At 46.9% G+C, this 13,387-nt stretch overlaps 1 protein-coding gene across 9 annotated transcripts in view; it reads left to right on the forward strand.

The window, feature by feature from the left end:
* ANKS1A (ankyrin repeat and sterile alpha motif domain containing 1A) overlaps nucleotides 1–13,387 on the forward strand; it is a 111,476-nt gene that overhangs the window by 75,507 nt on the left and 22,582 nt on the right. For 8 of the 9 annotated variants that reach the window (XM_029999474.2, XM_041119664.1, XM_029999475.2 and 5 more), the window contains one exon: nucleotides 5,948–6,054. The exons of the other annotated variant lie outside the window; for it this stretch is intronic. In XM_029999474.2, coding sequence (XP_029855334.1) covers nucleotides 5,948–6,054 — 107 coding nt within the window. The remainder of the gene's footprint in view (nucleotides 1–5,947; nucleotides 6,055–13,387) is intronic. 9 annotated transcript variants of the gene reach the window in all.

Raw genomic sequence — 13,387 nt, forward strand, 5'->3', positions numbered from 1 at the left:
CATGTACTGCCCAAGGGTTTTAGAAAATCTACATCTTGAAAATGTTGTCGTAGGAGATGCTTTCTGATGGTGAGACCAGTTCAGCTGTGGCAGTGCTGTCCTTTGGGATGCTTCCTGGCTGACCAAGTGCCACCATCCCAATAGCCGGGAACAGTCCTGCCTGTTCAGGGACATGGCCTTCTCCCAATGCCTCTTGGATTTCTCTGGGGGGAGAATCGTCCTCCCTGGCTACTTCAGTTAGGGCAGTGGCTGTGCTGAGAGCAGAACTGGGGTGATGCCAGTTGCGAGTCAGCACCAGTGTCATGATGGATGTGCCCTTTGGATGTGGTTAATCTGCCACATGCCTCAACTTAGGTGATGCTAGGCTTTTTGTGAGTACACCTGTAGGTATCGATATCCACTAAACAAGGCTGCTTGCAGGACACGTGCTTCTCCCCTATGCTTTAAGCATGAATTCCCTTCTCTGCCTTTAAATCAGGAACAAAAACAAAAGCAGAACTCGAGAGCTTTTTTGCCTTTACTGCAGCGTGATGGAGGATGCTGGAGAGCTGCCACCGCGAGGAATTCTGTCCTTTTAAATCCTTCACCTCCAAACTGCTGCATCTGAACTGCTCCGGGTGGGCAGTGTCTCCTCTTGATGAGATGCTAATATGTATCTGCACACGCAGCTCACGCTTGCCATAATAAAGCTTATCTCATATCCATTTGTCACTTGGGCTTTTGCTTTGGTGAGGAGGAATCCACCGTGCATTCCCAGTGGGAGTTTAACCTGTGCCCACCGTAGATACTGTGGTACTGATTAAGGCTTATGTTTTCTAGGGTCAAATGGCTTTGCAGAGGGATGCAAAACGGCGTGTGGTTTTTGGTCTAATGCAATGGCAACTGTTTAGCATCCTGCTTTATGACAAGCCCTCCCCTCCCTGAGCTGGTCCATAGCTGTAGCAGCGTGTGTGATGGATCGATATCGTTAGTGAAGAGGTCTAACATGGAGGGGAGAGGAGGAGCCAGCACTTCAGCAAAAGCTGCCGTTGTGCAGGGAGTTTTCAGCAAAATGGACACCCGTCTCTGGAAGCAGACGGACCCAGGAGCTGCCTTGTCCTTAAGCCGGGTGTTTTCCTGCAGGCTGTGCTGTGTTACGCTCGGTTTGGGATCCCTCATACACAGATCAGCTGCTGTACATATTCCCTGTTTCTCCTTCCCTTCCTATGAGCACAGCTAGCCAGAGAGCGGGCAGTGTTTTGCCAGCCCCTTGCTGTGAAGATGAAGGGTGTCCTGGGGTGCGTGCACCCTTACATTTTTTGTTTTCTAGCAGCATTTAGCTTTTGCTCCTCAGGGCTTTGTTAGGGCTGTTTTAATGCTTCAGATCATATCACAAATGTGCAGGGAGCTGCAGGGAACTTTCCAAATGCTCTCTCATCCCCAAAAATGGGTGGGCTTTGAGAATATTGGGGCTCCTGACTAGTTTGGTGTCTGGAATCACTAATTTGCCTAGAAAGATAAAATGCCTTGCTTGGCAGTTACTGCAGAGATAAGTATGTTTGGAGTCTGTTTATACAAGCAGTTATTACATACAACTGACTTGGGTCTAGGGAAAACAGGGACCCTTGGAGTCACGCTGGAACAAGCTCAGGCCCCGAGACGCTTGGTTTCGGGTCCCTGCCATGCCCCAGACTTCCCATACAAATTTGGGCAAATAGCTGGTTTCTGTACCGTAAAGTTTTCCTCCATAAAACAGGGTAACTTCTGTGTCTTGTCATGGTGTTATGGACGAGCACATTAAACTTCTGAGGCCCCTGGATGATAAGATAATTAGATGCATTCTGGCATCTTTATAGAATTTGGAGCTAGAATCTATTTCTTGGCCAACAAGTTTGACCCTCTGATTTCCTGGTAGAGCTTGTAAGAAAATCTTCCAAATGTATTTCCTGAGAGTGGGGTGGTATAGGCGAGAGGAAAGAAGTCTATCACTGATCCGTGTCGGTAAGTGCTTTTCAGAGGTTGGGGAATCGAGGAACACCATCTCTTAAAGGATTCCGGATTCCACCTAACCTTTGCCGTAAAGGGTTTTTTGGCCTGGGAACAGACATTTGTATTCAGTCTGTGTCTCTCTGCATGTGTGTTTTGCAGTCACACATTTATTTAGCTCCAGCAACCCACTTCTGATCATCTCTTCTTTCCAGATGTGAGTCAGAGGGGTAGGGGAATACAGGTCTCGCAGCAGAAACTCAACCCCACTGCACTGCAGCGTCTCATCTCACTGCTGGCTTTGAACAAGAAACCTGTGTGTTGTTCGCTGGGTTACGGTGATTTGTCTGGCAGTGTTTCTCTCCCCCAAAATACAGGAGATGAGTGGTCTCTGCTCAATAAATCAGCTTGATGCAGGCAGGAGGCATGCTGCACTGGACAGGGAATGCATTTGGGGCTTGGTGAGTTAACTCTGCAGTTGACTTGGGATGTGAGGAATGTGCTTGGTGTTTTACTTGACATGAGAGGGAGAAATTTGTTAGCAATCTGCATTTGGCTAATTGATCTTAGTTCCAGTAAAGTTGGATGCTGGCTGTATTTCTTGCATCTGATAGCACTAATGACTACATTCTCCTTGCCTGTCCATCTTGCCTAATGCACTGCCTGAGTTTATAGCCCCCACTCAATGGATTTAAGGACTTCCAGCTGATGATCATCCCCAGTTGTAGCCATAACTGCCTGACTTGGTTCTGTTGCATGTTCGCTTTGTGCGTGGACAGTGGTTTCATCAACACTTGTTTCGAGTTGCAGTTTTTTCTTCCAGGTAAAGCTTGGTCTTGTGTCTTCAGGCCACACCAGGTCATGTTAAACTGTTATCCGTTTCCGTGAGCAAACAGGGTGATGCTTTTTGTCCGGCATGGCCCACGTACTTATTTCGTCCTCCAAACAGACTCAAACTTTGCACTAAAGGTCTTTATTAAAACAATTAACTTACAAAAGGACCTTTCTGGGCCCTCACAGTCTTCTCCCTTTCCTGTTTTCTTGGAAGCATGCTGTGTTACTTGAAAAATGTCTTGCAAGAGGAACTGAACAGCTTGGCTTGCTTTCTTTGCAACTTTTAGATACTCTAACTACACTCTATTGACTGTTTCCCCCTCTGCCATCTGGAGACCTTTTAAAGGTAGGATTCCTAAAATGTGGAGCGTAAGGGGAAGGATGGAGCTGAGAATTAGGAGTTTGTTTCAATTAGAAGTTGTGATCGGGCTCTTGCTGGGGGGCACAGTGACTGGGATTCGATTGTTCTTGTGTCATCCTTGTAACACGCAAATATCAAGTGTATTTTGGGCTGCTTTGTTTTTGGCCTAGGATGTTTGGGGCATCTGTTATCTTCTTTTTCTTTTTAAAGTAAACCCCTCCATTCCCCTCCCTCCAAATACCTACCCCCCCTTCATTTTGTCTTGACTTGAAGTGGATTTAAAAACAGAAAACCTGCACTTGGTGTCACTGTAGGTTTCCCCTTTAAAAGCAGGAATACATTTACGAGTGTACAAAAGGCTGAGTAGAGTAAATAATTTTTTTTAAATGAAATTCAGGAGCTCAGAGGAAGGAACTGCTGTGGTTTCATTCCCCCGCCAATACCCTGACTGCCTCCAGAAATGCTGTAGTAGGCAGCAAACAGTTCCCTCACCTCTCTCTCGACAAATTAAATATGAACCAGCCACAAATCACTTAGAACTGTCAAAGCAGACCTGTAACATCATTTTTTGAAACCCAAGCTGTGTAGTCCATCATTGAGTAAATATTGAGAAGTCAGTAATTTCCACTGGAGAGTTATAAAGCTGCTGTCTCCCTCCCCTCTCCTGCAGCTTCTGCTGCGAAGGCTGCTCACTGCTTCTACAGCGGATGGAAAAGCTGGGAGGGGTAAGAGGATGAAGAGAAGGGAGGGACAGGCAATGCGAGAGCAGGAGACAGGACTGAGAGTGGAACGGCAAGCGTGGAGCTCGCTGCCTTCAGACAAAGCACGCCGCTGCAGCGCTCTGCAAGGACGCACAATTGCTTGGTGAGGGGACACGGCTGCCTGGCTGCTGGCGGACCAGCGAGGATCGACGGGAGGGAAGGATGGAGACCCTGGGCGAGCGGGAGTTTGTTGCATAAATTCCAGGTTTAGATGCTGCTCTTCTGCACAGGCTGTGTTAGGGGAGGGAGACGGAAACCTTTTGTGATCTCTGCGTTTCTCGTGCTGCAGTGTGCACTAGAGAGACTGGGCAGCTCTCTCGAACTCGCCGAGCGCGGCTCGCCTGGCAGAGGAGCTCTTCTGTGGACCAGAGCAGCAGGATCCCTTACCCCAAGAATTTCCAGATAACACCGTGAGCTCTGCGTTGTGCAGCCATTGCAGCGGGCGGGGGTGGGAAGGATGGCTTGGAAGGTACCAAGCAGCTTCAGCTGACCTGAAGGTTCAAAGAAAGCAAACTTGCTTTTCCTGATCATCTTTTTATTTGCATATACCCTTGAAACAGATGTGCTAAGAAGCCTGCAAAATTCTGCCTGTCTTGCATAGCAAATTTCCTGATGAAAAGGAGATCTCTGAACTTTTTTTGTCATATCTAAGGTCTCAAGCTTTTTTAGAGGAGAGTAACAAGTCACTGGACTCTCTTCCCAGGGGTGAGGGAAGGGAGAGCTTGCCTGCACAGCTTCCGTAGGGTGTTGGGAAGAATCTCTCTTATCAGAGGCTGAGAGGAGGTGCCAGGGCATGTCTTGGACTTGAGCTGCTGCAGGAAGAGGAGAGAGTGTGCTTGCATTTGGTTTCTTCTTGTTTTGACTTGGTTTAGAAGCAAGGAACTAAAATGCCTCCTCCTCCAGAGCTGCTCCCTGTGTGAATGAGGGGCTCGGATGCAGCAGCTGCACTTAGCTGAAGAAAATGAAGGAAGGGCAAATACAAGCGTGCACCAAACACCTAGCAGGACTGAATGTATTGGGTGAAAACTGTACTGATTCCTCTGTCTCTCTTGCTGTCACCCAGTGCAGCAGTGTAGTTAGACTCTCCGGTGCAGCCAGTCTGGTCTGAGCAGCGTGCTGAAATGCAATGCATCCGGATAGGTGGTAAAATGACAGTGCCAGGACTCTCAGACTCATGCTCGGTGTCTCTCGCGCCTCTGCTCCTCTTAACACAATAACGGCGAGAAAAAACCCTTACCATGGTTTGCCTCTTTCAGGACTGCTTGGGGAAAAAAAGTATAAGCCCTTCTTTTCTTCTGCTGCAGTTTGTGTGCTTTCTTTGTCTTGCATGTCTTCCTGTGGACAGCTGCTCTAGCCTGGCTTCTGCTGCTTTTCTGAAAGTCCGTCGTGTCTGTTTTGTGTCTCAGCTGCATGAAGATGTATTTTCTCCCTAGCTGCTTTGTGCCTCCAATGCGCCTGGCCCTCTCCGCTGGCCCGCTGAGCAGGGTAGTACGTCCGAAGTTGCATGGATGAGAGGACCTGCACAGCTCTGTGCGTTTGCGAGCGGCTCCGCTCCATTCCCTCGCACCTACGACTGGCTGGGAATGCCTTGGGTGAAAGTTCACTGCCCTCCTCCCGCCCCCTTCAGATGAGCCAAGGAGTGGATCCACATCCCTGTGGGGTTGGGCTTCATATGTTTGCCTGGCAAGAAACTCGCCTGAGCCCTGAAAGCAGTGCATGTGATGTCATGGTCCCAGGAGTGCTTCTAAACAGTTTGCCCGGGCGAGGTGTTTCTTTTTCTGAGTGTTAACTGGGATACAAATTGAACCCGGAGCCCGCGGAGGCACTGGAAGCTTGTTGTCCATGGTCTGTGCACACAAGAGGAATTGTCTGCCAGCTGATTTGTTGTACTCTGAGCATAATTTTTTGAGTTTCTTTATGGTAATGACTATGATGTGGCAATGCCATCTGTCTTCCTCAGAGTGCCGCTGCTACCGCCTTAACGGTTTTTCCCTTTTCAAGCGTCTGCCGATTCCTCTCTCGTCAGGTTCGCGGATGCTGGAGCAGAGTGTCGGGGAGTGGCTGGAGTCCATTGGCCTGCAGCAATATGAGAGTAAGCTGCTTTTGAACGGCTTTGATGATGTCCGCTTCCTGGTAAGTTGCTGGGTGGGACCCACAGGCTCTAACAAATGTGTTGGCCAAACCTTTACTTGTTATCGATATCCCGTGTCCGCTGCAGAGCAGATCTGGGTTCTGCAGCCCAGCAGAACAGTCTTGGGGATGTGTAGAAGGTTAGACAAAAGGAAGAAATGAAGGTTGTGTTGGGTCAGGGTCATTCATCTTCACATTTAATGTGGGTATTATAGTTTTTTCACTATACATTTGATATAAAATTTTATTTACTCTGCCCCCTAAATCTTTACTATCCAATTTACTCCAGAAATGGGAACTGAAATTCATTAGTGTTTTGAAGAAATCACTGAGCAGTCTGTGTTCTGGACTATGAAGGAGATGGTAGACCTCTTGTTGGAAGTATACTTACTGTAAGCATGCAGGCAGGATGTTAATGAGCTGTACCTAATTGCACTGACACTGTTGGCTCTGAAACCTAATGATGATAATCATTAGGTAATGCTTAATGTTGATGGGTTTTTTTTAATAACCAACATCTAGAAACTTAAAGCTGCATGGTGTAAAAAAAATCTGAGAATTCGTGTGGAATGATGAACTGCAAAGATGGAAAATCTTGGTGCTGCAGGAGGGTTCTTCCTGCATGTCTTAAAGAAATGCTTTTTGAGTATGGACTCCAAGTTTTGCAAATAAAGAATTTCTAAAAATGGATGTAAAACTTTGGAGAAGCCATTCGGGCTAACGTAATATCCTGCATTGGAAAGGGAGTGAGGACATCTCTTTGGTACTGTGGACGGTACAGAGAGGTGAGACCCAGGAGGATGTGTGCTTGACAGCTGTGTTGTGAGCTGGGTGAGGGGGTTTCCGAAGACACAGCAGCCGTCCGACAGTGGTGAGGGGATGTGCAGGGCAGCTGGAGAAAGAAGGAAAGACTGGATAGGGCATGGATGGAGGGGCAAGAAAGCGCACATCTGAGCAGTGTCAGTAGCGGTACTTAAAGGCAGGATGTAATTATGCTTTTAAAAAACAACCTGACCAACAGGATAAATGTCCCTGTGAATGTTGTGGGATCTCCAAGCACCCCGTAAGTCGAATACTGTGGCAGCGTCCAGCCATACCTCCCGGCCTCCACGGCAAGCAGCTTATCCCCTTGTCTCCCCTTAGCCTGGCAGGGCCAACGCTCCCCCAGAGAGCTGGATTTTACTGTGGTTTATGCACCTTCAGCAGAGGAACTGCCGGCGACAGACGATGGTCTTGCCACGCACCCTTCTACCTCTGCCGAATCCTGTTCCTACGGCCGTGTGTGGCACCTCCCCTCTTCCCTGGGCAGCATTTGGGGTGAGCTGCCCCCCGTGCAAGCCCCGGGCACCCTCGCTGGGCTCCAGCACCGCCCGCAGCCGCTCAGGGCCAGGGCCGGCTCCTGTCGCGGCTCCCCGGACCCACCCCAGCCCTTCCTGGGGGTCTCCGGCCCCCGCAGTGTCCCACGCAGCTGGTCCCAACCCTGCGGTGGACCCTTGGCCGCTGGGACCCCTCTGCGCTTCAGGCAGGTGCGTTCGGCTCCGCGCGAGGTTTCAGCGTCCCTGCATGCTGGGGTGGTCTGCTGCAACTTCTGGGATGCTCTGGAGAGGGTATAAGGAATTTAAATGAAATATACCCCATAGATGCCTGCTTGGGATCCTCTGCTGATGGGTCTTGACCTTTGTGGTATTAGTGGGCAGCTCTCACTCCAGCAGTTAGCAGATAAAAATGCCTTTACTCTGGCCCTGCCTGACAAGTGTGATGATAGACCTCTCTCGGCACAGAAGGAAATTAACTTTCCACTTGTCCCCAGAGAAGTAGGAGCTGAAGGCTCGGAAGCAGGGATTTTTATTGACTATGCTTATTTGCAATAAATAGCAACACTTAGTTGCGAACTGTCTGATGCAGAATTTTGCCATTTATAAGGTGAAAAAAAAAGGTTCCTTGTATATGTCTCAGTATGTGATTTTTATGGTGTATGTGGTAGGAATTGCTTTTTAATATTGTTCACGGCTGGATGTTTTTCTTCCCTATCCAATGCTGGGTAACCGCTCCCAGTGTAGGAGATCAGCTTCTGCTGGTTTCAGGGAATGGGCCACTCTCCTTGCTCATTCCTCTCAAATTTAAAAGGTGAAATAATTTAACAAAGATTTCCTGCAAGCCCTGGCTGATTTCCATTTTGCTGCTTATCCCTTTTACTAGGAAGTTGACTCTGGCACCCATGCCAGGACTGGCTTTAAATCCTTTCATCCAAGTCCTGGGAACTTCAAGCTAATACAGTCAGCCTAGTATGAAAGTTTAATTATTAAGAATCTTTTCCTCTGTGGCATTGCTTGCCTTCAGCTTCTGATGTTGTTGGAGTAAAACCTTCAGATATAGGACAAATGAGGAACAAGTAGTTAATTTGTTTTGAGTAGCGATTTTGATGTTCTTAGATGAATTATTAAAATTGTTGTAAACACTGAAGCTGGCTAGTGCAGCGAGTACTGAAAGGACCTGGTTTCTTGGCTCCTGGCATGGCAGGCTGTCCATTCCTTTTCTTTTTTTACATAACAATTTCTTTATTAACTGCCACTTCCAATCGCTAACGAAGAATATTTCAAACTAAGTGGCATTATTTTCCTAGAGTTAAACAGTTTCTGTGAAAGGATTAGTCCTTATTAGGGCCTCATTATGTTAAATATTTCAAGGTCCAAAGAATGCTGGGTAATGGTTTGCAAATTGCCAGATGGGCTACGAGGCTAATTAAGTTTTAGTTGCAAAAATTAAGAAGTTGGAGTCTTTTGATACGGAAACATTTTCCGTGTAAGATTTCGCATTGCATTACTCCCTGCATATAGTGCTGCGGGGTTTTTTCAGTACGCCGAGGATGCTCCCTTTGCTGCCTGAGTCCACAAATGCCCATTTGTGAGCAAACGAGCAGCTTGTACGTTGGGTAGACAAGAAAAGCATTGCAAGAGCAAACTGTTAGATGCGTAGTGATAGTACAGCTGTAAAACAGGGGCAGCGTCCTAGAAGAAGAGCTCTTTAATATGCTTATGAAGAATACTCAGCCTGCAGTAGATAGTAACTTAAAGCAGGATTACGAAAACGGTCTAACAAAAAGCGTATCCTGTAACCGCAGGGGGGACCGGGTGAGATCCGGTGTTTGCTGGCACAGCGGCGTTTGGTGCTGTTCTTAAGAAAAATAGATGTTTCAAATGTACTGTCTACCCAGTAGGTAGTACAGAATTAGTAAGAGACAAAAACTGGGGGGTGCAGAAGCTTGTCTGGTGCTTGTTAGTGCTTTGTAGCCCATGCTTCAGCCAGTTCTGGTTTTGGGGATTCCTAATTTCCTGTGTTTTTTCAGTTGGCTCTTGTGTTAATTTGCACCCTGTATTACCAAAGCCCTTATCCTCCAGATAAGGGAAATGATTCATGAACGCACAGTATGGTAAAGTGATTTTGAAAAGTGCTCTGTAAAAATATTGGGCTTCTTAATTAGATGTTAATCTAGGAAGGCAGAAACATGCATTGTTTCCAAGAATAATAATTCCATTATTTTCAGAAATCCAGAGATTTATTATTAGGTGATTAGCTGTGCTCTCCGGACATGCGACCGGTCGTCTTGCTGATGATAGCTCTGTGCAAGCTGCATCTCCAGCAGCACCGAGGAGAACCGGTGAGTGGGAAGGAGGCAATAATCCTGCTCCCTCTCTCGGGGTCTGCTCGTACGCTTTAACAGGCAGCATTGACAGCTGAAAGAGACTTTGGAGACCTGCAGTTTTCACAGGTTTACATTGAAGAGGCAGGGTTGGAGATGTAAACCGTAATGTGAGCCATGAACATTTTACAGGTTTTCCTATAAAAAGGGAAGTTAGAAGTGTATTTTAGCAGATAGCTAGGGTGGGCTGTGAATGTTGAGCAGAGGCTTCTCTGCTCTTGAGAATTCCAGCTCTGCATCTGGGACAAGGTTTTAGTAACTTATAGCTGGAGGCCTCGTGCTTCAGCAGGACCCCTTGCCCACAAGCTTGCAAGATCAGCACTTCAGTTGTCAGCAAACTAAAAATTTCTGTTGCAGTTCAGGTCTCCTTCGGTAAGAGAGTGATGACCGCAGTCAGGACTGACCCTCCTCGTGTGTACGTTTTTCTACCAGTGCTGTTTCTCTTTTGGGGGAATTCAGGACAAATAATAGAGTATCACTTGTAGTACCAGTTGGTTCTGAGTGGTGTCAGACAGGGCTTGTTGGGAATATTCTCACTTTTGGAACTTGCAGAGATTTTTGAGGGCTTGTGAATTGGTTATCAGGGAAGAACAAGTCAACACAACCATGGTAAGAAGGGAATCACAGGTGTTAATGCATAAATGCAATGACTATCATCCTGCCTGGACGCAGCTACTAGGTATTTTGGGGACTGGAGCTGGGATGGGACGCACTGGCCTCACTGGTGTGTTGCTTTCTTCCAGCACTGAAAGCAGAGTTTCTTGATCGGTGTTTCCATGATGTAAAATTCTTTTTAAATCTGCAGAACAAAACGAAATGCTGCAGCATTTGATATGGCACGCAAGAGCATCTTGGTGACACTGACCAGTTTCACAGTCAAATGCAAAACCAAGAACGTTTGTGACTAGTTCAGAGTAAATGATCTTGATCAAGTATTGACTTCAGTCAGGGGTGGATATTGCTAACACAAGCCAGCAGGATTATTTAAACATCAGTTTGATGTGACGTTAGGCTTACTTGCTGGTGTATGCGTTTCTAGGAAGGGACTGAAGTCCATGTTTATTTCAGATTGTGTGTAATCTTTTGGCTTGGTTGAAGGAAGAAATAGGCTATAAAAGATGGATTTAGGTAGCTTAGTTTTCTAAAAGACTGAGTTCTCTTTCCAAATACTAACATCTGCATATTGGGCTACATTTCTGTGTCTGGAGAAATTCTTATATTCCCTTTAAGTTGCCCATTGCTTTGTTGTGTTTAAGGGCAGTGTTAGGAAAGCGACTTTCCTTGTTTTTCTTGCCGTTACCCTCCAGCATGAGCCCCACAGTCCAAGAGAGCAGCTTCTTTCGCTCACCCTCTCCATTGCCACTGAGTGACCTTCACTGCCAGCACTGCTGGCTCGGGGCAATTGGACTATGACACTCAGCTTCTGCTTTTAATATGGGGCTTTAATTTGAAAAGCAGTCTGTTCAGCCAGCCGGGGATTAAAAAAAGCTAAAATGGAGATGGTGCTTCAAATTCTCCTTCTCTGCTTCGCAGCCTACTGGAATTCTTTCATTAGAGGGGAAAGGTTTATTTGTGCAATGGGTAAACATAACTGAATTGAAGCTGCTAGCTGAGTATTACTGGCATTGGCTGTGCTGTCCTTGATTTAGCAAAAATACAGCTCTGCAAGTAGAATAAAATCCTCAGCAGAATTGCATGCCAAATGTTAACAGTACTAATGAACCAAGAATACCCCACCACCCAAGAGAAGCCAGCCCTGCTACCTCCCACGTGGAGGAATGCAGCCCTTGGGTGTGCATGGAGTTTCAGGAGACCCATTGCCTCGCCCTTCACCAGAGGAGGAAAAGAAAAGGTCAGATCACAAAACCGTAGCAATGAGTGAGCAGTGCCATTCAGAAAAATGTGCTATAAATCGACTTAATTGTCCTTGACCATAATGAGCTGGGGGAGCTGTAAGAGTAGGAAAATGTCACAAGAATATGTACCGAGAGGGATTCTCCTGCTCCTGGAGCTTGGTCCCATCATGTCTCCTGCAATCACCAGTGCATCTGCAGCAGATGCCGCCTTCGGGAGGTCCACAGGAAACTGGTTTTGCACCATGAGATGCACAGTTCATCCCAGTGCCCTGTGGCAAACGTGGGAATGACCTGGGGGGAAAGGCCAGGCCGGACTCTGCTGCTCTGGGGAAAGAAGGGACGTTGCCAGTGTAATAAGAAGGAATTGCAGTAATTAATGGTGGAATTCTCCCACAGAAGTAGGGAAGGAAATGCCATTACCTGCACCCTCACTACAGTATTTTGTGATCCCACAGACCCCATAAATGTGTCTGAGATGCTTGCAAAAGCTTTTCCCTTCCCTTGGAGGGCTGAATGTTTGCTGCTACCCCAGACAACTTTTCAGGCTGACATCTGAGAAGGGCAAACCTCATATGCTCTGGCAATTGTACCATTATTCTGTAGCTGAACTTTTTATTCAGTCCAAAGATATTTTGATTCACAAATGAGCAGGTAAAACAGAACATAAACCATTTTTTATTGCTTTTTTTTATTGTTCAAGCCTGGATTCCCATGGAGTGTGTGGAAAGCAGCTAATGCTGATTCAATGAGACAGCGTCAGAAACGGAAATCTGTTCTACTTGTGTAGTGCCGTGGGCTCCTCTGGTTTTTTTTTATTTATTTTTTTTTTATAACTGGGGAGAAGTGGTAGAAAAATGATGGCATTGGAAGAACGGGGTGTCCACAAATAATTTAGAGTACTGACATTAATTTGATTAAATGTAATTCAGTGCCATGTTAGATTAGCCTGCAGTGGTCTTCGTTATAAAAGAGCCTTTCTCTTCTCTGTGTGTCTGTGTGCAAGCAAATGCTTGATAAAAATGTAGAGCTGAGGCATTGGCTTGGTGTGTGAGCAGAGCTGAAGACACTCGGTGAGTGTCTGCCAGGCTGGGTCCGAGGACAGCCCTCCCAGCTGCCAAGGGATGGGATGTGCACACAGCTGGGTCTCCTTCACCCTGCAAATCCCCAGGTTTTGGGTGCTGTCTGATATCTGCATGATCTTCATTTTTACCTGATACCTGCCCTGCTGGAGCATGGGGCATCTCCTGGTGTCCTCAGTGAATTGTAGCTCTGCTTTGCATGATCCACTTCGCAACTACCCAGCTTGGCTCGCAGATGTCGGTCCCCTGGGCAGCCGCCAGGCTTTTAGCATGCTCTGAGAATGTGTGTGCCCCAGAGCCCTTCTCTATTTTCATATAAAACTTGTCATTTTTTAGTAGTCATCTGGGGAAAACTTAACTGACATATTCCAGTAGTGTTTTGCACCCAGTAATGGTCTATGAAGAACAGTGACCTATCAGAGATCCCACAGAAAAGGTTTTACTGCTTCTATGCTTGGTAAAACAAAGAGAAAACTTGGCATGATTGGAGCTGTTGGAGAATACTTTAATATAGACCCAAGTAAGCCTCTGTGTATAGATTGTGCCTGGGCAGGTAGGCTTGGTTCCAAGCTGAAGCAAGCTCTGTTCATCCAGGCAGAAGCTCTTGAGTGGTTGGTTCTGGGCTTGGTCTTCCCAAAGCCTGCGCTGCAAAGCTCTGCCCTGCAGCAGCGTTCGGTGGCTGAGCTTGTAAATTGGTGTGT

The sequence above is a fragment of the Aquila chrysaetos genome, chromosome 24 (assembly GCF_900496995.4).
Source record: "Aquila chrysaetos chrysaetos chromosome 24, bAquChr1.4, whole genome shotgun sequence".
NCBI classification, from domain to species: Eukaryota; Metazoa; Chordata; class Aves; order Accipitriformes; family Accipitridae; genus Aquila; species Aquila chrysaetos.